Genomic DNA, 23,036 nt, shown 5'->3' with positions numbered 1-23,036 from the left:
TTAATTATATGTTCAGTTCTCTTCATCTTCCATCCAAGTACATGAAATGGAGATTGGTATGCGAAATTACCTGATGTAGCATCGGCAACACCAGCCTGGTTAAGGAGGGAGTTGCCCAACTTGGGTAGTTGAAGAATCCAAGTCCTCAAGACCCAATTTGCAAAATCAAATGCTCGTCGGTCCGAATCTGCCTAGCCCAGCCAGCAACCCCTTAATTGGATCCGGATATGGATCACCTTATATTAAAGAGGTCCAACCCGACGATGTGATTGATGCTGCGATGTACTCTTCATCTCATCTCACGTACTTCATAGTACTGCCATTAGGAATGAGTCCCACAAGGAGGCTCTAGATTTAGACCGTTAGATTACGAAGATGTGAGGCTCAAGCTTCAGGCTTGTTGCCTATATAGTGAATACAGTCATCTATGAGGAGAATTTGGAGACCGATTGTATTGGCCGCAAAGGAAAAGGTTATTTCCAACGAGAGGATCAGAAGGCTTGTGCCCACCACACATCTACCTTCGTCTTATCCACAGGCTTCCTTCTCATACTTAGCACCCTTACGCTTCTCAATCTGCAAATTCAGGAAGAAGCACAGAAAGCAAGCAAGGCACCCATCAGTTCTTACTAAGGTGAACTGATCTTCCTTTCCCATCTGAACTTGTTCGTCCTATATGTTTTCTCTACGCATTTTAGTTTCCAATTTCTACTACTTTCAAAAGCAAGTCAGGGGTGTTGGATTCGGTTATGCCCTTCAGTTGCTTGTGAGTGATTGACTACTTTTAATTGGATTGCAGAGATGGCGACCGCCTCTGCGACGGCATCTCAGGCACTGCTTACTTGCAGCAGGGTTTGCAGCAGCTCTGCTAAGAGGAAGGGCACCCGGGTGAACTACATTGGTGGCATCAGTCCTTTTGGAGGATTGAAGGCTGAGAATCAGATCAGCTGCCTGGGGCTGCCCGTCTGCACCCAAAAGGCTTTCGCGATGGTGCTTGACTCCACGAAAGCCAAAGGAAGAAGCGGTGGTGGGGCTCTTTCATCAACCTGCAATGCTGTTTCTGAGATCTTCCGAATTGCTGCAATCATGAATGGCCTTGTTCTGGTCGGCGTGGCGGTGGGTTTCATTCTTCTCCGAGTGGAAGCGTCACTTGAAGAAGAGTAATGAAACAAATTGCAAGAAAGCTATTATTTTCATGGAAGTTTGCTGTTGATCCACTCCCATTTTGGTTTCTTTGCCTATAAATAGTTTTTGATTTATCAGAGTGCATGAATTTTCTTTCCAATGAACTGGTTCGTAAGAAGCATAGGCCTGCAAGAACTGGTTCATTCCCCATTATAGCCTGCAAAATTGATGACGGAGATTGAATCAGGAGGTTTTTTGATCGCCTCCATCGCTGCCAATTAAATGCATAATTGGTGGTGGCGGAGGGACAGAAAATCACGATGCTAACAGGCAACAAATGCTCAAGTGCCAGTTGAGTGACCGACACTGGCAGTACCAAGAAATGCAATCGCTTCCTTGCAATGGTTGCTTGGTATAGATGTTCATGTTATATCTTTTAGAAGTCCATGAAGTACCATGCCTTTTCCATTTTTTCTTGGCCGTTGTTGTTGTTTTTTTTTTTTTTTTTTTAATGACTAAAATCGCCGGTATATACAACTTCATAAAATCACCTTCAATGGCCGATTAAGACGGGAGATACACGTCCTTTCTCACAAGGCTGAATACCTGGAAGATACTCTACCAAGTTATGGAACACTGCCTTTGAGGAGAACATATGCAGCAACCAATAAATGAGTCTCATGGTAGTAGAAAGCTAATGCTGTAGAGCAGGCCACTTGGACTTTAAACAGGAACTGGCAGGATGAGAATAATTTGTTTACCAAAGTCTCAATTGCTTAAGCCACCACTGTATCATGTGAATGACGAAATCTCAGCAACTCTATTGTTTGCTCTTAAAAATTTTCTTCCTTGCCAAGAAAAAGTAAGCATGATACTGCCACATAATGAAAGACGTATGTCATATTTCACTTGCAGCAAAGATTTTGTCATAAACAGGGTTCTTGATCGGATGATTTGATGGTTTGTAGCATCTATATCCAACGAAGGGCTCTGTTATCGTATGCCCATCTTGAACCAAGTCCATGTTGCATCTTTTATCCATGTCTAAGTCTGTCTAATCTCGGTAGCATGCTTTTGAAAGTAATTTCTTACATGACTCTTCACAGCTAGCCTAACAAACATCAATCCACTAAACCACTGTTTCATCACCTATCGCCACTGTATAAACATTGAGTTACAAGAGAGGATTTTCTATTAGCAGAGAGAAAGGGTCCCTCAACCATTACCCCTTTGTTAAGTAATGAAGGCATTTAACATTTATAAATCAAGTTAGGAGATTAAATTCTCAAACATTCTCGTTTATGAGAAGTGTTTTTCATATGAATGAACATTTTAGAAGCCGGCAGAAGCATGAGCCCAAATACTGCCGAGAAATCGCCGGTGTTCGAACTTCAAATACGTCGTATTTTTTCCTTCTGTCCTTCAAAAATGCCTACTAGCACATATAGAATTTAATCCATGGCAAAGGACATGAAACCATGTCACAACTCTGGATGATGGTATATTGGAAGGCGCATATGCTACAGATATGACGCAGTTGTATAAATGGGAGTTGACAGGTGTCACAACTTTCACGACACTACGTGACATAAACACACCGAGTGTATATGATAGGACCTAAATGCATATGAAAGATGCATTTTATTCAAGTACTTGCGGACCTTTTCAAACATATCGCATCACATTCTTTTCTTGCAGCACCAAAGACAAACTGCAAGCAGTCGGAAGAATGATAGACGATAAACTGAGCTTTTTCAAGTTCCATGTTACATAGGCCTGAAAAAGTAACAAATTCAGGTGTGAAACGACAGGAAAATACTCTAATCCACCTAACAGAGCACTGATAGTGGAATTGATACCAAAAGTTGGGATAGAACGGAGATCCGATAAGGATCAAATCTGTCATTCCAAGGTACTCCAAGAAAGTTAGCCTGCCAGCAACCCACATCACAATAGATAAGAGTTTTCTTGAAAAACCTAGGAACAAGCTGTACTGAAATATTTGGATTCTAGAACATGTGACATGATGTAGAAATGAAGAGAACACTGATCTGAAAATCTTAGCAGTAAGTACGTTCGACAGTTAGAGTCTTGACACGAATTTGCCAAACCAGAAACTCACATTGGAAAGGCAACGGAGTATGTTAGGGTGAGGGGAGATACACATTTTTGTGTTGACTACAGTTCAGGAGGCAAAACCTCCCTCATTCTTAAACATCAAAACCTCCATCCGTAAACATCATCTTACTGCACCAAACTGATTGCTCTACACCTGATCATAAATTGTGTTTGCCTAAATCCTCTAGAGATAGTCATCTTGAGGGTGTTTCACATTAACAAAATCGCCCGATATATGACGAATTAACACCAAATGGCAAAACAGGGCATGCTAAACATACATCGTGACATGGTAAGCGTGATGCAGAGTACCAGGATGCTTCGTTTGCCAATTAATGCTAGGAGATATATGGAACGACCATACAATTATGTACAATTACTAAGTAACAATTTTATATTGAATTCTTGTACCGAGTCTGACTAAGCAGTAACCAAATACATCAGTTCAGTTGTTGGTCTCAACCCAAGTAGACTAGAACTTAAACGCTGATCTCAACCCGGGCCAAGTATGAATAGAATCTAAATTTACAAATTTTAAAACATGTTTGGAATATGATTGGATTTTGTTCTAATGATCGACATCTGGAAATAATTTCTGGAATGACAAACTGGGTTTTCTTCGTGATAAAATATCAAATAATGTGCATTCGGGTAATCGACGTGTCTGGTTTAATATCGTGAGGTTATCCAATTCAATTTTCTTGGAAGTGGCAGATCAAAAAGTTTCGAAGAACAGGTTACAAAAGAATCCGAAGGTGTTACCATTCTGGAGGCTGATTTTTTTTTGTCTCGTGGTTGCGGCCAGCCATGGCCCATACAGGTTGTACTCGCCCTTGGCTTTCCTCTGGAAAGGCAGACCCTTTAATTTAGTTGCAGGTCCTTAAGGTTCTTTAGATTAGAACTAAAGAATTCAGTTTCCGGAGTAAATAATTGGTTGTGCATGCATTCCAATTGATCAGAAAGGCTTTTGAAATATTGCCAGCTCGATAATATATTTCTGTCTGATGAAACCTGTACATAGTACTGACTTTAGAGCCATGAAATAACCCAACGACAAACACTAGCAGATGCTGTATAAAATTTGTAGCAGGAAAAGATACAAAGTAAAGTTTAATCTAGAGCTGCATGTTCTTGAAGGAGTTCCTTCTTGCTGTAGTCAGGACAGTCTTGTCCGCGACAATGAAGAATGCCGAGCCAGCCACTGCAACCAAATCAAATACCAACCAACCACAGTTGGGAAACAGAAACAACAAAAAAAATTATCTCGATATCGTGAAGAGATGGTCTGAGAAACGGACACAGACTCCGAAGCAGGTTAATTTTTTTAGTGGCCTGTTATGGGCGGATCAGGACCCAAACAGGACCACAGAAGATCGGGGAACAGAGGACCTGTTTTAATACCAAACAGGATCTGGAGGCACCCTTTCTTTCTTTCTTTGCTTGTTTGTCCATGAGATGAGAAGACGGGTTGTTTGGGGCATTGATTTATACCTAAGGAGACGATGAGGGCCTGAGCTGTGGGGTTGAGGTTGCGCCTTGCCCATGGTACCATTCTCACGCTTGCCAACTGCCATTTCATGTAACGCCATCATCAGTAAGCTTCTCATTGCAAATACAGAGGGAAAAGTGAGCTCAGAGAGAGAGAGACAGAGAAAGGTAATTACAGTGGGGACTGCACTAGCAACAGTTGCAACCACAGCTGCTCTTGCTCCTGCTACCACTCCCTCTGTCATCACCAAATACAGTATACATTAGTCCTCTTTAGAAAGCAGCACAATGTAGCCCTCAGATCAAGAATACGAGAGACCATATCAGTTTCCTTGAGCCAAAAAAAAAAGAAACCCATCTCAGAGGACGAAAATGTATAAGATGATGAGAGTGGGAAAAGCGTTACCATGGCCACAGCGCTTCGCCATAGCCAGTTTCTGGTCAAGAGGTCCGAAACCTTTCATCTCCAGCGGAGATGAAGCCTGCACACTAGACTCACCAGCCATAGTAGGTGTGAATTGAGAGTAAAAAAAGAAAGAAAGGTCTAGTGAAGAAGCAAGAAGAAAACTTGGGTTGGAAGCAGGAAAGTTGGAAGGAGGGACAGAGGATTGTGATGTGTGGGTGGTCGAGGGAAGGGCAGTAGTTGGTACAATATATAATGCCCAAAAGGAAACAGCAGAGGCCCGAAGTTCTCTGGTTTTCGAGAAACACAAAGGAGAAAACATGGGTCGGCCCCCTGCAAAGCCCCCATCAGCCTCTGGTTTTTTCTTCTTCTTCTCTTAGTACAATACAATTACCATTCGTCCCACAGCTTTGGTGAAGTCATGATCACTAAGATCTTCATAAAATGCATTATGCGCCTCAGATTTAAAGAGAGAGAGAGAGGGAGAGATGCTTAACTAGAAAGCAATAAATGAAAGAAACGTGGTTTATGAATTCGAGATCACAAGTCCAATAATACAGGCGAAAGTTAAATCAGAGGAAGCTTTTGAGAAAGAAGAAAAAAAAAAAGGGATAGTGTTGGAAGGATGGCTAGATGCACGTGGCCCCATTTTCTTTGGTGATTCGTACGATGATATTGATGCCAGCCTAACCTTTCCTCCCTTTGAAACGACGGCAGCTCTCGGGATTCAGGAAAGTTAGAAAAAGTAGGAAAGGAAACGGTGGAAGCCACCCATGGTTTCTGCTCAGTGCTGCTCTTGTGCACTATATAATTACTGCATAATTGTTGATAATCTTATCTAATCAGTCATGTAATAAGAGATACGTGTTTATATTATTCTACAATGCTTGTAACAAAAAATATATATGTTAGGGCACTTCACAATTCAAATACAACAACAATATTTTAAGATAACTTTGCTGGTTGAAAATATTTCAATCATCCATGTTAGCAAATAAGTGGATCTAGAGGTCAGGTGCTGTGCATAGTTAAACATAAATATTTCTCGTTAAAAAGTAGCTGCAAACATTAATGATTGTTTATAATGTAATTAGCAGTTCGTAGTGTTTTTAGCAATTTTTTGTACACTTTTCACCTAGCAATGTAGATAAAATTTGGTTTTAAACCGCCTATGATAACCTATGAGATACATTATCAGAAATACGAGTGTATTTTAAATTAACATTAAAAATTGGTGTGCAGGTGATTTTTTTTTTTTTTTTTATCTTTTTAGGCCACGTATAAAAAAAAGCGCAGAAATCTCATTTCTGTGTGTAAATATGAGCACGCTCTGAAATGCATGCGTACATGAGGATGTGCAGCGTGCAGTTCACCGAATTTGGACATTGCAGCATTTCTGTGGGTATCAAAATTTTCATACGCTCCTGTGTCTTTTCACAAAAGAATAAATTATATAGTATTTCAGTTTCATCTTTGGAAGAGCTGGGTTTGACTCACGGCTGAAAAAAAAGCAAAAGGTCGGACCGACCTTGGTGCTGGCAACTTCCATGTCAGTTTGAAACAGGTCTCTACCTAATACCGTTGTACCAACCCAGTTAAGATTTTTGTTTCACCCTTCATTGGCTCTCAATGCATTACGAGTCTCCCTTCCTGAATGACCTTCGGGCCACAATGCCTTTTTTTGTATTTTTTATTACAAATATAATTAAATACATGTCCAAGGCGTCATCAAGTTTGATGCTTGCGACGAAAGTGTTCGTCATTTATCATTGTCGCTACAATCGGCATTGTTAAGTGTTAATTAGGGGTGAACAAGCTGGACTGGTTAAAGCTAGCTCATGAAAGAGTTTGAGGTGAGTCATTTGCATAACAACTCGAGCTCGAGTTCATTAAATAATCGAGTTGATTTCTAGCTTAACACGTAATTGTTGAGTTGAGCTCGAGCCTTAATCGAGTTTGTCGAACCTTAATCAGGTCCATATATTTAAACGAGTTTACGAGTTTGTTGAGCCTTAATCGAGTTGAGCTCGAACTCAATATATAAAGTTGAATATCAATTTTATTCAAACGAGTTTGTAGAGTTTTAATAGAGTCAAGTTCAAGCTTAACGCGTAACGATAAATATCAATTCTATAAACGAATTTGTCAAGTCTTAATCTAATCCACCTTCAACTTAACACGGAACTATAGAGTGGAGCTCAAGTTGTTTGTGTCCAGCAACTATTCTGGAGCTCAAGCAGCAAGCTCGAGGTTTCGCTGTTCACCCCTAGTTAAGCCGTGCTTGTGCTCGTATTCGTTCAACGACACGGAGCCCGATCCGGCGCCATTCTTTTTTTATTCGAAACTAAATAAAGGCCGCAGCTCTACAGATCCGGCGTTACAGCTTGATTTTGCCGACCAGAGAAAAGTATTCATGAAAAAATATATAAATAAAATATTATTTTAGTAATGAACAACTCGCAATATCTTTGCATCACAACTACACTGCCTACCATGGCACTTTTTTTTTTGCATTTTCAGAAGTCTGACAATAATTGTAGAGAATAATGTAAGAGGGCATCCATTGCAGGAGTCATTTAATTTTATATTTTTTTGTTTAAGTACTGATAGGAGTAGGGGCAGGAGGGGAGATATCCAAGGTGGTGGAAGCTCTTCTCTCTTGCGTTATCTTATTGATCCAAAGCTATTTTGGAACCTGAGTAGAACCATGCACTCACAATTTGCAGTCCAGTCTAAAAAAATAACACTACAAATACTCTTACGTGCTTAAAAAAACCACATTATTCAATATGACGCAATTGAACATATAAATCGTGTTCAAGACTTCTCTGCCGAAACGCATAAAGCACGTTAGCAAATCGAGAAACGTTGAGTCGAATACAATGTCAGTCCAACATGACCCTGGGAACCAAGCCCACTTGGCTTGGCTAGGCTCGATACTTACTCTTTACGGTCCTTATTGGCCAACAAAATTAGATCACTTCGTTTTTTATCAGTAGTAAGAAATTGTCGTTCCATTTTAGTTTCACTAATTAGGCGACAAAAAAGTTTGAGGTTGTGCAGGGTTCACTCATGCTCATCAAAATCGATCTATGATTTGATCTTCCAAAAAATCTGAACCCAGATCGGCTAATATGCTTTTGTCGTTAGACCATTTTTTTTTTTATCTTATCAGTAATAGGAGATGGTTTCAGGTGACAAAAGAGTATCTGGTTGTGCGGTGTCCAACAATGCTTATCAAAATGAATCTTATATATATATATATATATATATATATATATATATATATATATATATATATATATATATAAAGAGAGAGAGAAAGAAAGAGAGCCGATAAAATGGGAATATATAACAAAATTTGGGGACAAGATGTCCCCTCTCTGGGGATGCAACACGAGGACTTTTCAGGAGGTCACCCATCCCAGTACTACACTCGCCCAAGCACGCTTAACTTCGGAGTTCTGATGGGATCCGGTGCGTTAGTGCTGGTATGATCGCACCCAGAGAGAGAGAGAGAAAGCCAATAAAATGGGAATATATAACAAAATTTGGGGACAAGAGGTCTCCTAAATACAAAAACAATCTGCAAAGAACAAAATTACACAAAAAACACAAGTAGGAGGAACAAATATACAATACAATGCACAGAAAAATAAGAGAAAAGAGGAAAGACGGCACAGTCATCAGGCGGCGGCGCTTTAACCGAATCTGTGGTAAGAGAGAGAGAGAGAGAGAGAGAGAGGTGAAAAAATCTGTGGTAAATGAACAAACCAAGACAAGTAGGAAATGAAAACGATATTATGTATACAGATTTAGTTACCAGTACATGAGCTAGTTCTATGGTTGCAAGGGCCGGAAGGAGTTCTTCCTTGCTGTGGCCAAGACCGTCTTGTCTGCCGCAATGAAGTAGGCCGAGCCAGCCACTGCAATTAAACCGGACGTCCATGATCAGAAAATAAGAAAGAATGAAGAGACAGGGATGAAGATGATGATTTATATTTGGTTTTGTGGGAAATGAAAGCCTCATAAATAAGAGCATGTATGCCTGCAAAGGCTTTTCCCGACTAGTGGTAACAGTAGGGATCCGTCAAGGTAAAATTTCTGAACATTAACGCGCAAACAGGACCACAAAAGATCAGGACCTAAGGCTTGTTTCACCACCAAACAGGATCTGCTGTTACCCTGTGCTTGTTTGACCACAAAATACATTCTATTGGAAGCTGGAGGGATCCAGGTTTATTGTCAGTTATCATTTAGTGTCAATTTCTTTGAATGTTACCTAATGAAACAATGAGGGCTTGAGCAGTGGGGTTGAGGTTGCGCTTTGCCCATGGTGACATCCTCACACTTGCCAACTGCCATTGAACGCACCAAAAAGCATGCATATTTCAGATGTTGGTCACGTTAATAATGTCAGGAAAGATGAGAGAGAGAAACTGAGATTACAGTAGGAACTGCACTGGCAATGGTAGCAAGCACAGCTGCTCTTGTTCCTGCCACCACTCCCTCTGCACCCACATTCATTTCATTTCCCATGAAGAAATTATTAGTCTAGACTTCATGAGCAAAGGAGAAAACCCCCAAAAAGAAAACGGGGAATAATTTCACAGAGACATTGGTAATGAAGTCCTACCATGGCCATAGCGCTTTGCCATAACTAGCTTCTGGTCAAGAGGTCCAAGACCATTCATCTCCAGTGGAGATGAAGCCTGAACGTTGGACAGATCGCCAGCCATTGTGAGCTTCAAGAACAGAGATCAGGAGAGATTTGAGGAAGAAGAATTGAGTCGCAAACAGACGATCAATGCAGGTTCTGAGTACTGAAGAGCAGTGGATGGTGCAATTTATAATACCAAAAGCAAGAGAAGAGGGTGAGATTCCGCCGGTTTGTGAAAGGAATTCTGGGGGTCGGCCCCCCCGGCCACAGCCAGCGGTTTTGCTCACTTTCTGCTGGCCATTCTAAAGTTTGTATAAGAGTTTTTGGGTCGTAAGTTGTGAGAACTGTAATATCTTGTGCCGAGTTCAGTAAAAGTAGGATAAATTTTTTCAAAAGTTTCGTTCCTGGTTGTCGGTGTCGGTCTCTCATTCTTTCAATTTTCGATTTTAAACGAGTGGAACTTGAGCTTCTATTTGGCTGATCAAGTCTAGCTCGAGCTGCTCAACCCGAGCTTGAGCCAAACTCGAGCCCAATGATCCATGAGTCGACTCTACTAGACTTGTGTTCAGCGTTAGAACTTACCAATCGGCTAGGGATTGTCCTCTTGTTGGGCCACAAGTTGGAATTCAACGGAGTCAGCACCAAAACTGGTTCACTCGGCCAGGAATCAATTGACTCGATGGATTGGTAACTTGGATCGGAGTCACTCCAATTTGGTTCTAATTGTTTTAAAGCGTAAAATTTCATCTTAAGTTATTTTCCATTTTTTTTTTAATTCTCATGAAAGTTTTTATTAGGGACATGACAGGTTTTAACTAGCCAACCATTTGCAAACATGTTTTGAGCATGAATGTCTAAATGTCCGAGGCACATGGAGAATTAGATGGTTGACATAGCGAGAGATAAATACAAGTTGAACAAGTGTTTTTAGATTCATGACCTCTTCTATAGTTCAAATTGTTGGCAAATCATAACCAAGATCATATTACTTTAAATTGTGTGGGAAGGCAATAGATTATAATAAAAGTATACTATAAAAATTTACAACCTGAGTTGACATTAAAAATATACTTCAATTAATTATGTGGCTGTATACATTTTGGGGGCAGTCACGAGCTGTGGCCCGGTACGTGCGTGATGCTCAACCTTAATTAAGGTATCATATCGTTGCTTCTTTCTAAAATTAAAATAAAATTATGCGCATCCAAGAAAGAATTGAAAGCCAATGCAAAAATAAAGGTTAATTAGCAAATACAAACATAAAGCAAAAATATAATAAAATGGCTTTGCTTGATATATTTGACAAAAAATAAAATCCAAGCTCCGCAAGTGGTTTTGCAAATGTGAACTACTATAAAGACACAGGTTGAATTAGATAAGTTAAAAAAAGAAAAAACTTGATATAGAGCATTAATTACAGCCCAGCAAAGTAAGAATCTATGCACATTATCAATCTAGGTGTCCTGGTCACATCGTTCTTTTCTATAATTTTATTCAAACCAATTCACATCCTGCAAGTCCATAGAAAAGAACGCTTGGTGATTATGAATGATTAGTTAGCATCAGGAGCAGAATTAGAAATTTTTCATGAGGTGGAGCAAATTAAAGTTTCCAAATTTTTGAAATATTAATTTTCAAAATTTTTATATAAGACAATTAAAATTTATAAAATTTATATGTAAACTTTTTAATTCTTTTTTTTTATGTCATGATTAGCATGTTTTAGAAAACCAAGTTAGACGTTTATCCTCCAGGGTGCCTGGGCCCCATGAAACTCTGATAAAAGAATACGTTATATACATATTTCAGCATCACCTTTTAGTACCTTTAAACTTAGCAATCTCAAGGCATATATGTATAAATTATTTTAAAATTTTGTCTTTTCAAACTTTACTAAAAAAATATGCCATGCGTTATGAGCCTCTGATATTCGGCCCATCTGTCTTTTTCTGCAAATGTTTGTTTCTTTCACAAACAATTAAATACACATCCAAGACAACATCAAGTTTGATGCTCACGACGAAAGTGGACGTCGTTCATCACTGCATAGTTACGTATCGGCTGATACGCATCGTTCAACGATATGAAGCCCGATTCGGCCACCTCCTTTTATGGGGAATGGAATAAACGCCGCACCTTTGCAGATCCGGCGTCACAGCCCGATTTTGCCGACCAGTGCAACTCATTCATGAAGAAAGTATAAAAATAAAATATGATGATTTTAGTCATGGACAACACAGGCCGATACCTAACAACGGATGTCTTATGCGCTGCATTATTTAGGGTTCTGATAGCAATATCTTTTCATTATTGCTTATCATGGCAATTTTTTTTTTTAATTTCATTTCGGGCCCAACTATTCCATTCAATTATTGAAAAATTAAAATCTTTTTCAAGCTATGAATTTCGGGGCATGAGTTACACCCCCACAAAAGTAAGAAGCCAAACTACTAATCTAGGTTTCCTCACGCTGTTACATTCTTTCTAACAAACTTGTGCACATTCACATTCACAAATTAGCGTGTGGATGATCAAGTTCTGTATGAATTTGGGTGAATAATTGTTTTTATTAGTTGTTGTCAGGGGAAAGATTTTGGTCATAGGTCTTCAGGCAGCTTGATCAACGATCTATTAAGCAATTTTTTCTTTTTTACAATCTAGGTAGCTTGAGTTAACGATCTATTAAGCAATTTTTTCGTTATTTAAATTCAAAGTTTAAAGATGTTTATTACGAGGGAGAAAGATTGATTGTAACGACCAAACTCACACCGAGCTCGAGTAACTGGTCCGATGAATCTCAACCCACTTTTTAACAGTTTTAATTACAACCCAAGAAATACTGGCAACCAAGATAACTAATCACTTTAGCAAACCCATATATACAATCTTAAATATAAAGTACATTTAGAATCTTACATAAAAGTTAACATAAACATGTTCTCTTAGGGATGAAAATTTTTAGTAACGCTAAATGGCATGGCCAGCAACCAGGGGGCGGATGTTCTTCCTGCGCCGCATGTATAGCGTATGCATTGGTGCATTGCATTTGGACACAGCTGCTCAACTTTTGATAACAAAACAATGGGTTATTGAAAGTATGGAAAAACCCGTGGGTCAGAATTCCTCTGCTTCTTAATTTGGAAGAATAAAATCTCACTCCCACATGACCTTGCTACTCGGTTCACTTTAAGGACATTATTAGCCAACTTAATTAGACCACTTCTTCTTATCAGTAACAATAGGCTGTTCCATTTTGGTTTCATTAATTAGGCGATAAAAAACCTTGTGGTTGTGCAGCGTCCACTAATGCTTATCAAGATCAAACTGTGATTATATATATATACATACGTGATAAATGAACAAAACAGGACAAGTAGGAAAGCAGAAAGATATTAGATATACAGATTTATTTCCCAGTACATGATCTAGTTCTATGGTTGCCAGTGTTGGAAGGAGTTCTTCCTTGCTGTGGCCAAGACCGTCTTGTCTGCAACGATGAAGTACGCCGACCCAGCCACTGCAATGAAAATGTACTTCCAAAATTAAAGAAGGTAGAAAGAAGAGACTGTGATGAAGATGATGATTCAAGTGAGAACTGAAGACTCATAGTTAAGAGCTTTTTTTCTCTTTCAAAGGCTTGTCCGCCCTAGATGGCAGCATAGGAATCCGTAAGGCAAGATTTTTGGCGCATTAGCGCCAAACAGGATCCCAAAAGAACATGACCTAGGGAAAAGATGGAGGGATCCATGTTTATTTTCGGTTATCATTTACTGTCAATTTCTTTGAAGATTACCTAATGAAACGATGAGGGCCTGAGCTGTGGGGTTGAGGTTGCGCTTTGCCCATGGTGACATCCTCACACTTGCCAACTGACATTGAACGCACCAAAAAAGCATACATATTTCAGATGTTGTTCGCATTAATAATGTAAGGAAAGATGAGAGAGATATAAAGAAAGAAAGAGATCTTACAGTAGGAACTGCACTAGCAATGGTAGCAAGCACAGCTGCTCTTGTTCCTGCCACTACTCCTTCTGCATAAGAAATTATTAGTTAGACTTCATGAGCAAAAGAGAAAAAACCCCAAAAAGAGAAAGGGGAATAATTTCACAGAGACATTTGGTAATGAAGTCCTACCATGGCCGCAGCGCTTTGCCATAACTATCTTCTGATCAAGAGGTCCAAGACCCTTCATCTCCAGTGGAGATGAAGCCTGAACGTTGGACCGATCACCAGCCATTGTGAGCTTGAAGAACAGAGATCAGGAGAGATTTAAGGAAGAAGAATTCAGTCGCAAACAGAAGATCAATGCAGGTTCTGAGTACTGAAGAGCAGTGGATGGTGCAATTTATAATACCAAAGGCAAGAGAAGAGAGTGAGATTCCGCTGGTTTATGAAAGGAATTCTAGGGGTCGGCCCCCCGGCCACAGCCAGTGGTTTCGCTCACTTTCTGGCGGCCATACTAAAGTTTAACTGTAATATATTTTACCTGTGCAGAAGTCGTAGTAATAATCTGAGAACGTTAATTATACACATGAACATTCAGAAAGATAATTACTGATCCCTGCTTCGTTATTACTGGTGTAAAAACGAGAAGAACAGACAGCAGCTCACCATCACAGGTGAAAACTCTCCCTCCATGCTAAAAGGAGACTAGGACCAGAAACCTTTGGAGCGACGGAATGCATGGAGATGTTCCCATGTGGCTCCTTTGCATCGTTACAAGGAACGTCGGTGTCACAGAATTTCCTTTAGCAACGGAAGCTTTCAGTTTAATTTAGTGGAAAATCATCAGAATTTGAGGTAGGCACAGATTGCATGTTTTGCTGTTTTGCCCGTTACTATTGATGGAAAAATTATCGACTTAAAGTAGTACGACTGTTTTTTGGAACATGAGTGCATGTGCCCAGCTTAAAATAATTTTACAAAATTAATACCTTGTGGATGTTTAGTACGACGGTTGATTGGGAGACGAAGTGCATGTGCCCTGCTTCAGATGCTTTTTCAAAATTAATGCCTTATAGATGTTTTCATATCTTATGGATGTTAAATTAAATTAATCGGATGACCTGTAATCACTGTACACGTTGCTAAAATACAGTATATTTTTCATATATGAATGATGACTTTCAATTTTTAAATTCATCCGGCCATTTTATCAGGGCAGTTCATTTGAAACAGGTAAGAGAAAAAAAAAAGTGTTAACTAATTATACAAGGCAAAAATATCTATCATTTTTTTCTTAACAGTCTATCATATTGTATTGAAAGGTCTGAAGTAGATGGATGAGTGACTCTTTTTAATGCAGAATACGAACACATATATATATATAAAGATGATGACGTCCATGAGTGGAAGAATCAAATTATAAGGATTGCCCGAAATAAAGGCTGAAATACTGGCATTGGAAAACTGCCCTCGTGCTACCCACAAGTGGGAGCTCATGGTTTTCTTAAATATCCAGCTCTTACGCTCCTCTACTCCATCATTATTCCTTTGGCTGGTGGAAAGGTGGCACCGTTCGATTTTTTCCTAACTTGTTGCTGATAGTTGTTGGGTAGGTGAAGAATGACAGTGATGGAAGGAATAATTTTTCTAATTAAGAGTTAATGGGCCAAAAGCCTGGGGAGAAAATGTTTCCTATTGGCATAAGGGAGTTGGAATCCACTACAATCCTAGTTATATATAGCATCATCCATAATTGACTAATATCCCAATATTTTAAGATGTTTACAATCTCGTACATAGTTATCCGTCGTCATCAAACTTTTAATGGTAAAGTGGAATTTCCAGATATCACGAACACTTTGCAGGAGGTGCGTCGTTTTCTGATTTCAAACAGTAGCGTACATTTCATGGAAAATTCAGAAAATTTGAGACGCCCACTGAAATTGATGTTGGTTCATTGTCTGTAAGTGGAATTTCCTTGATTTCGTCCTTTGGCGACGGCAATGGTGGGGGGTGCGTTGTATTTAGCCGGTCCGGCGTTTCTGGGGGTGGTGTTGTCCTCTTGTCAACCAGGAGGAGGAAACAGAGGTGCTAATTAAGAATGATGGATGTCAAAGAAGGGGACCCTCTGTTTACTGGGAGAACTAAAATATTGCAGGCAATTATGAGCCTTCCTAAAACTTAGGCTTGGCTTGGCTCCAAGGCCGCTCGGTTCGGCTCTCTCCTTCTCTCTCTCATTCGCATGGAGCAGATGCACCAACCAAGAATATTGGTGAAGAAACATCAATCTTAATATTTATACATATGGGGAAAGCGGTTATACATTGCTCGTACAGGTCGATAAACAACGCCAGTAGAAAAGAGGGAATCAAAAGACACGACGATACATAAACATTTCTGTATGAATGGCCGGCCGTTGCTCTCATCAAGAATGGTGGTGCCGGAAAGAGTTCTTCCTTGCCGTGGTCAGCACCGTCTTGTCTGCAACTATGAAGAACGCCGAGCCTGCCACTGCAATCAAATCCAACCAACCACAGTCAAGAAACAGCATGACTGACTATCATGACACGATACATACTGTAAGGAGGCTGTGGTCTGTGAAGAATGGAGATGTCTTTTTTGTACCTAAGGAGACGATGAGGGCCTGAGCGGTGGGGTTGAGGTTGCGCCTTGCCCATGGCAACATTCTCACGCTTGCCAACTGCCATATCATGTAACGCCATCGCCAGTAAGCTTCGTATTACAAATACAGAAGAAAAAGAGAGATGATAGAGAGAGAGAGAAAGAGGCAATTACAGTGGGGACTGCACTAGCAACAGTTGCAACCACTGCGGCTCTTGCTCCTGCAACCACGCCCTCTGTCATCACCAAACACCATATTAGTTTAGTCCCCTTTATAGTTTGCAGAAAAACAGAAGTACATTCAGTCCCCTTGAGCCAATAAAAACGAAACCCCCGGAAGAATGACAATGAGTAGGTGAGAATGGGAAGCGTTACCATGGCCGCATCGCTTTGCCATAGCAAGCTTCTGGTCGAAAGGTCCGAGGCCTTTCATCTCCAGAGGAGACGATGCCTGCACGCTAGACTCACCGGCCATAGTGATTGATAAGATCTGAATCGAGGGAAGAAAAGAAAGGTTTAATGAAGAAGGAAATGGATCGGAAGAAGAATGCTGCGAGGTGATGAGGGGAAGGGCAGTGGTTGGTCCAATATATAATGGCCAGACGGAAAGGGGAGAGGGCGGAGGTTCCTTTGCAGCATCAAGTAATAGAAAAGAGAAAACAGGGGTCGGCCCCCTGCATGCCCTTCTCAGCCTCCGGTTTCATCTTTCTTTCTTTAGTAGTACAGTAGCCCTTCGTCCCACAGCTTTGATCCAAGTTAAGATATTCACAAATTCATTACATGGCTTATAAACTGGAGCATATTGATAAATCACCGTTGCGAGTGCAAAGGAAGGAAAAAAAAAAAAGAGTAGGTTTGAGAAGGTAGCAGAAACAAAGGGAGTGTGGTGGATATAGGGTAAGGCGCATCAGGCCGGACATCTAAAATTCAGGCCCGGGCTCGGCCGGACTCAAAAACCTGAGCTTGACTCAATTCGGCCAGATGCTCAGGCTTAATATAGGGTTGAAACAATGAATGGAGCGACTCAAACTCACTGGTATAAGGTCTATTCATTTATTAAATAAGTTGGGATCGAACTTAACTTAAAGCTTTAGCTATTAAGCGAGTTGACCACTCAAATTAACCATATCATCGACTCATTGAAATATTGAGTTTAAGAAAATTAGGATAAGATTTTTCATAGTTTTGCTCCACAGCCAGCCAGCTACCAACGTGAGTCTCTTGGTTTCTCGAGCTTAAACCAGTCCAGTTTGATCTGACATTGTGAAACTCGATTGGAGCTTGATTGCTAAAATACTCTTGGTTCACACCGAAAAAGAAAATTCTTTGTAAAGATCAAACTAAAAATGAAAATAAATAAAAAGACTACGAAAAACATTTTTTTAATAAATTATAAAAATATCTTTCCCTTCTTTTACTTTACTGTGCACGGTGCGCTCTGCTCTCGCACTTAACTTGTCTACCTCAACGTGGCCCCAACGGCCAACTTTGAATCGTACAATAATACCGATGCCACTTGCCTTTTACCGGGAACTCAAAAAAAGTTGGAAAAAATTGCAGGCAAAAGGGATGGAAGGCACCCACTGTTTTGCTCTTTACTCTTCGATCAATTATTCGGCCATATACCTTTTCGATATTATGGAATATATATATATATAAAGTATTTATATATATAAACTTTTGAATAACCTTAACCAAGTCATTAGCAGAGAGATATGCATCTTGTAATCACGGTAGTTGTTGGCCCAGTTCTTTTTTCTATGTTTATGAAAAAATTAATTTAAAGATTAGTTAAAAAACACTCCCTCCTACTCACTTATTGATAACATTGGTTCCATATTCTTTTTTCTATGAATCAAACAGGAAAACAAAACGACAATATAAAGCGGTTCATGGCAGTGGAATTACGAATACAAAAGTGTTCAGATTCAGATTAATGTTGTTAAGGCGACCGACGGTTCATTTGAATGGCCGCTAGCGCCCTAACCCGTGATCGGAAACATCAAAAATATCTAGAAATGTGAGGGTATTTGAATTTAATGCTAAAGAATGAGTCCGCAGTGAAAAGTTAGTCTGTGTGCGTACGTGATTGAGTACATGCATGCACGCAGCTCCAAATGAATGGGGCCGCATCTCAGTATTTGCTTCTTTCTATAAATTAAATGATTGAAAGCAAACGCAAAAAATAAAGGTTAATTGGCAAATACAAAAATATAGTTAAAATAAATTAAAATGGGGCTACTTGATGTCGAGACAAAAAAAGGTTAAATCCAAACTCCGCAAGTGGTTTTGTAAATGTGAACCACCATAAAGCCACAGGTTCCTTCGATAACCTCGATCAATGAACGAGACAACACAAGTAGGAAGGCAGAATGATAATATATATATATATATATAGTTCTCAGTACATGATCTGATTCTCTGGTTGCAAGCGTCGCAAATTTGGAAGAAGTTCTTCCTCTTGTGTGGCCAAGACAGTGTTGTCTGCTGCAATGAATGAAGAACGTCGAGCCAGCCAGTGCCATTAAAATGTTCCTCATGTTCCTCCCGTGATCAGAAAAGAAGGAAGCAAGAAGAGACGGTGATGAAGATGATGATTTATGTATGGTTATGTGAGAATTGAAAGCCTCATAATTAAGAGCTTGTTTAGGCTTTTCCAAGTTAAGGGGATAGTAAGATCAGTCACGGTAAGATTTCTGCATATTGGTAGGAATGTCAATATATTCGATTTGAATCCAATGTTTGACCAAACCATTTGGAAAGAATCAGATATGAAAAAATAATTAATATTGATTGAAAAATATTATACATAAATATCCGATCAGATATATTATGATCGAATTGAATTTTAAATAAATATAGTATATCCTACATGTTTACATTTTGAAAATCGGGAAGGTTCTGCAATTCATATGTGAATGAAAAAAAATCAGATTTTAGACTCAGATTCATATACGGGTTTTCTTTGCTCGTAGAATTATAATTCCAAACATGTAATTTGAATAGCAGAAAATGTGGATATAATTAAAGGTAAATCCACTTCATTGTCATCGTATTAGCACCTACGTACACACACAGGACCAGAAAAGCTGATATTGTAAATTATTACAAACACCAAACACACAAAAGGGTGTGTCCAAAAACATCCTTGATTCAAGTTGTTTGTTTTATGTAAAAAAGAAAGTTTTTACTATCAAAATTTTGATGCTATGGAAGCCGTTCATTTTTGCTTATTGAATAAGTACTTTTAATTTTTAAAGTCCAAAAAATGATCACCATAATATATATTTTCCATCAACCTATGCTTGAGAGCATATTCTCAAGGTTAAATTTCCATAAAAAAAAAAATATTTTACCCGTTACAATGATCTGGTTTTTGTCTCTAGCTTAATGATAACGATACGAGAGCTACCAATTTCTTCCTTATATATATATGGATGAACCTGATTGAAAATCCAGAGAAGTGACGTTAAAAACGTTATCAGCGCAGGAAAGGCCCCCGTTCTCATCTTCCTCCTTTTCGATTCTTTTGGGTTGATGCGAAGGGGGAGCCGTTTCTTTGTATTTGGACGGGTTCATCAATGGTGGGAGGACGTTGTATTTAGTCGATCCGGCGTTTCTGGGGGCAGGAGCGTGCGTGCGTGGGAACCCCATCCTTGTCCTCTTCCCTGCGATCATCGAGAAGAAGAAAACAGTGGGTGTGGCCGTCCAGGGGGTCCCCTCCGTTTACGAGCAACGAATTATGAGCCCGCCTGAATCATACCAGTGGCTCGGCTCTAGCTCCGCTTGGCTTCTCTCTCTGCCTCTCTCATATTAAACATAGACCAATACTACCAAAAATATTGGTGAAGAAACAAGCTTCATTAATTATCAGCATTTGTACATATGCGCAGAGCTATATATATTGCTCATACAGGCAAATAACAGCTGAACTGGATTGAAATTACAATATAAACTTAGATAAGCATTTCCACAGAGCTATATACATTGCTCATACAGGTATATAACAACTCAAGTAGGCTCGAATTACATGTAAACTTAGACAATCATTTCCAAATTCCATCATATATCATATATGTGTATGCATGGCCGGCGGTTGCTGTAACTAAGGATGGGAGTGCCCGAAAGAGTTCTTCCTTGCCGTGGTCAGCACCGTCTTGTCTGCAACTATGAAGAACGCCGAGCCTGCCACTGCAATCAAATCCAACCAAACACAGTCAAGGACCAGCAACAAACACCCATGATTAACTATCATGATACAGAGCCTGTGGTCTGTGAGGAATGGACACATCTTTTGTACCTAAGGAGACGATGAGGGCCTGAGCGGTGGGGTTGAGGTTGCGCCTTGCCCATGGTATCATTCTCACGCTTGCCAACTGCCATTTCATGTAACTCCCTCATCAGTAGGCTTCTTATTACAACTACAGAGGAAAAAGTGAGATGAAAGAGAGAAAGAGGTAATTACAGTGGGTACAGCACTAGCAACAGCTGCAACCACAGCTGCTCTTGCTCCTGCTGCCACTCCCTCTGTTAGCACCAAATACAGTATACGTTAAGCCCCTTCACAAACCATTAAAATTTTTCCTCCTCCATTCTCAAGAAAACCAAAGACCATATCAGCTCCTTTAGCACAGAAAATGAAACCATGAAAAGCATAACAATGTGGAGATGATGTGGGTGGGAGGAGTTATATATACCATGGCCGTAGCGGTCTGCCGTGGCCAGCTTCTCGTCGAATGGTCCAAGCTGGCCATTCATCTCCAATGGAGATGAGAGCTGAACATTAGACTTGCCGGCCATTGGAATAAGACCTGAATTGAAAGGAGAGGAAAAGAGGTTTAGAGATAAAGAACAAAGAGGGATTGGAAGCAGAAGGCTGGAAGGAGGGAAAGGTGGTTGTGATGCCGGGTTGGTGAATGGGTTGGTGAATGGAAGAGCAATAGTTGGAACAATATATAGTGACCAGAAGGAAAGAAAGATCGGTGGGCTGAGATTCTGTGCGTGTCTGGGAAATACCGAAAAGAAATCAGGGGTCGGCAGGCTGTGGTTTCATGCACTTGATGAACTCTAATGCATTCCTCTGTCCCACACCTTCATTAATTTAATCCACATGACCATTAAGATCTTCACAAATCTTGTTGTGGATGATAAAACAATAAATGAAAGTAACATGAGTTCTAATAAATGTGTGGAAATTGCTGATTACGAAGTCCAATACAGGCGAAAATTTATCACTGTTGCCAGACAAAGGAAGAAGCAATGTAGGCAGCTTTTGACAAAGAAGAAACTGACGTCCCTTTCCTTTTTTCTTTCGAAACGGCAGCTAGCTTCCGGAATTCAGAAAGGTCAAGAAAAAGCTGGGGAAGAAAATAAGCCCAGTTTGAGTCACCCATGGATTTATTATCTCTCTTGCCCATCGATCAATTGTGGGAAAACATCCATTTCATGCGCCCGGGCTGTTGCAAACACTAGTCTGCATAATGTGTTCATAATGCTTGTCACAAAAAGAAACAAAATATTAGGCACTTCTATAATGCAAACAATGATATTTTTGAAATATATTTGTTTTTAGTCGAAGACATTTTAATTATACATGATGTTTATTTATTTGATGATGGAAAGTTGGTAGACGCAATTTTGATATATATTATTTAACGAGTTGTTTCTAACCCGTTCATTTGTATAACTTTTATCAAATATCAGAAATGTGAGTGTATATAAAATTAACAATAAAGAATTCTCCTGCAGCTGAAAAGCTTTCATCTTTTTAGGAAAATTATAGAAAAAAAAATTCTAAGTTTTATGTGTGCATGTGCGAGCACGCGTTCATATGCATGGGGGTACGTGTGCATGTGCAACATGCATGTTCATAGTGCGGCGTATTTGGACATTTCAGCATTTCTAGGTCGGGCTTCATATCATTGCTTCGTTTATAATATAAAAATAAAGGTCCGTTAAATTAAATTGGTTGTTTTATGTTGAGACAATAAGCAAATCCAAAACTCGGCAAGTGGGGTTGTTTTATATAAAATTAAAAAGGACGGTAGCCGTTGCCATCTATAATTTTATTAAAATTTGTCTATTATTCCATATTTTCCTAAACAAAAATAACATAACATTAAATGAGCCTCCTTAGTCACTGTCCCACATATATGTATAGACATATCATTGATAATTTGTAGTTTGTGCGCAAGTGGTGGAGCTTGCAAATGATAAATAATAAATACATGTCCATGACGTGTGTATTATTTTTTCATCCGTTCATTCTTTTGTACATAAAAATCTCTTGAGCTCCACCCAGCAACTTCCCATTGAAAATACATGTCCATGACGTCATCAAGTTTGATATTCATGAAAAAAAAGTATCATTGTTGTCACGGTCAGTTCTATGTTACAAATATAGTGATATGTGCATGAGTACGAGAGATGGATACATGCACAACAATTTTAAAAATTGTGAATAAAGGAATACAGTAATTAGGTATATATATATATATGCAAACTTTCACAAAAACTTGCCCAAATTAATACAAAAAGGTTGAGAAAAACGCAAAACAGTTGAAAAAAATAGATTCCATATGCAAAAATAATACGCGAAGCTTTAAAATTAATACGAAAAGCACAAAAGTTAACATGTATTTTTTAGAAAACATGTCAAAGCATCTCTTGCAAC

General features: G+C 39.4%; 5 protein-coding genes and 1 non-coding gene across 7 annotated transcripts; 1 reads left to right on the top strand and 5 right to left on the bottom strand.

The window, feature by feature from the left end:
• The first annotated feature begins 473 nt into the window (after window positions 1–473).
• LOC116252967 (uncharacterized) lies at window positions 474–1,259 on the top strand. Its single transcript, XM_031627629.2, has 2 exons — window positions 474–634; window positions 800–1,259. Exon 2 carries the CDS (start codon window positions 802–804, stop codon window positions 1,162–1,164), a length of 363 nt encoding a protein of 120 aa, XP_031483489.1. The 5' UTR covers window positions 474–634; window positions 800–801; the 3' UTR covers window positions 1,165–1,259.
• A 2,946-nt stretch (window positions 1,260–4,205) lies between these two features.
• Window positions 4,206–5,584, bottom strand: LOC116253089 (early nodulin-93-like). Its single transcript, XM_031627849.2, has 4 exons — window positions 5,138–5,584; window positions 4,908–4,969; window positions 4,735–4,810; window positions 4,206–4,444 (listed from the first exon to the last, which is right to left on the bottom strand). Exons 1-4 carry the CDS (start codon window positions 5,454–5,456, stop codon window positions 4,359–4,361), a joined length of 543 nt encoding a protein of 180 aa, XP_031483709.1. The 5' UTR covers window positions 5,457–5,584; the 3' UTR covers window positions 4,206–4,358.
• Window positions 5,585–8,520: 2,936 nt separating this feature from the next.
• On the bottom strand, window positions 8,521–8,639 carry LOC116253758 (5S ribosomal RNA). Its single transcript, XR_004172526.1, has one exon. It is a non-coding gene; the product is annotated as a 5S ribosomal RNA (ribosomal RNA).
• A 19-nt stretch (window positions 8,640–8,658) lies between these two features.
• Window positions 8,659–14,182, bottom strand: LOC116253487 (early nodulin-93-like). Of its 2 annotated transcripts, XM_031628311.2 has the most exons (5): window positions 9,771–10,002; window positions 9,584–9,645; window positions 9,417–9,492; window positions 8,958–9,060; window positions 8,659–8,845 (listed from the first exon to the last, which is right to left on the bottom strand). In XM_031628311.2, exons 1-4 carry the CDS (start codon window positions 9,871–9,873, stop codon window positions 8,975–8,977), a joined length of 327 nt encoding a protein of 108 aa, XP_031484171.1. In that variant the 5' UTR covers window positions 9,874–10,002; the 3' UTR covers window positions 8,659–8,845; window positions 8,958–8,974. The 2 variants fall into 2 exon arrangements, with proteins under 2 accessions (XP_031484171.1, XP_031483480.1); XM_031627620.2 differs by lacking the exons at window positions 8,659–8,845; window positions 8,958–9,060; window positions 9,417–9,492; window positions 9,584–9,645; window positions 9,771–10,002 and adding exons at window positions 13,111–13,311; window positions 13,588–13,663; window positions 13,766–13,827; window positions 13,931–14,182.
• Window positions 14,183–16,014: 1,832 nt separating this feature from the next.
• Window positions 16,015–17,079, bottom strand: LOC116252961 (early nodulin-93-like). Its single transcript, XM_031627621.2, has 4 exons — window positions 16,739–17,079; window positions 16,538–16,599; window positions 16,367–16,442; window positions 16,015–16,252 (listed from the first exon to the last, which is right to left on the bottom strand). Exons 1-4 carry the CDS (start codon window positions 16,836–16,838, stop codon window positions 16,167–16,169), a joined length of 324 nt encoding a protein of 107 aa, XP_031483481.1. The 5' UTR covers window positions 16,839–17,079; the 3' UTR covers window positions 16,015–16,166.
• A 3,124-nt stretch (window positions 17,080–20,203) lies between these two features.
• On the bottom strand, window positions 20,204–21,358 carry LOC116252250 (early nodulin-93-like). Its single transcript, XM_031626394.2, has 4 exons — window positions 21,061–21,358; window positions 20,829–20,890; window positions 20,664–20,739; window positions 20,204–20,554 (listed from the first exon to the last, which is right to left on the bottom strand). Exons 1-4 carry the CDS (start codon window positions 21,161–21,163, stop codon window positions 20,469–20,471), a joined length of 327 nt encoding a protein of 108 aa, XP_031482254.1. The 5' UTR covers window positions 21,164–21,358; the 3' UTR covers window positions 20,204–20,468.
• Between the last annotated feature and the right edge of the window lie 1,678 nt (window positions 21,359–23,036).

This window comes from Nymphaea colorata, chromosome 4 (genome assembly GCF_008831285.2).
Source record: "Nymphaea colorata isolate Beijing-Zhang1983 chromosome 4, ASM883128v2, whole genome shotgun sequence".
NCBI lineage: Eukaryota > Viridiplantae > Streptophyta > Magnoliopsida > Nymphaeales > Nymphaeaceae > Nymphaea > Nymphaea colorata.
Note: the sequence above shows the minus strand (reverse complement) of the source record. Positions and strands in the feature narration are given on the sequence as shown.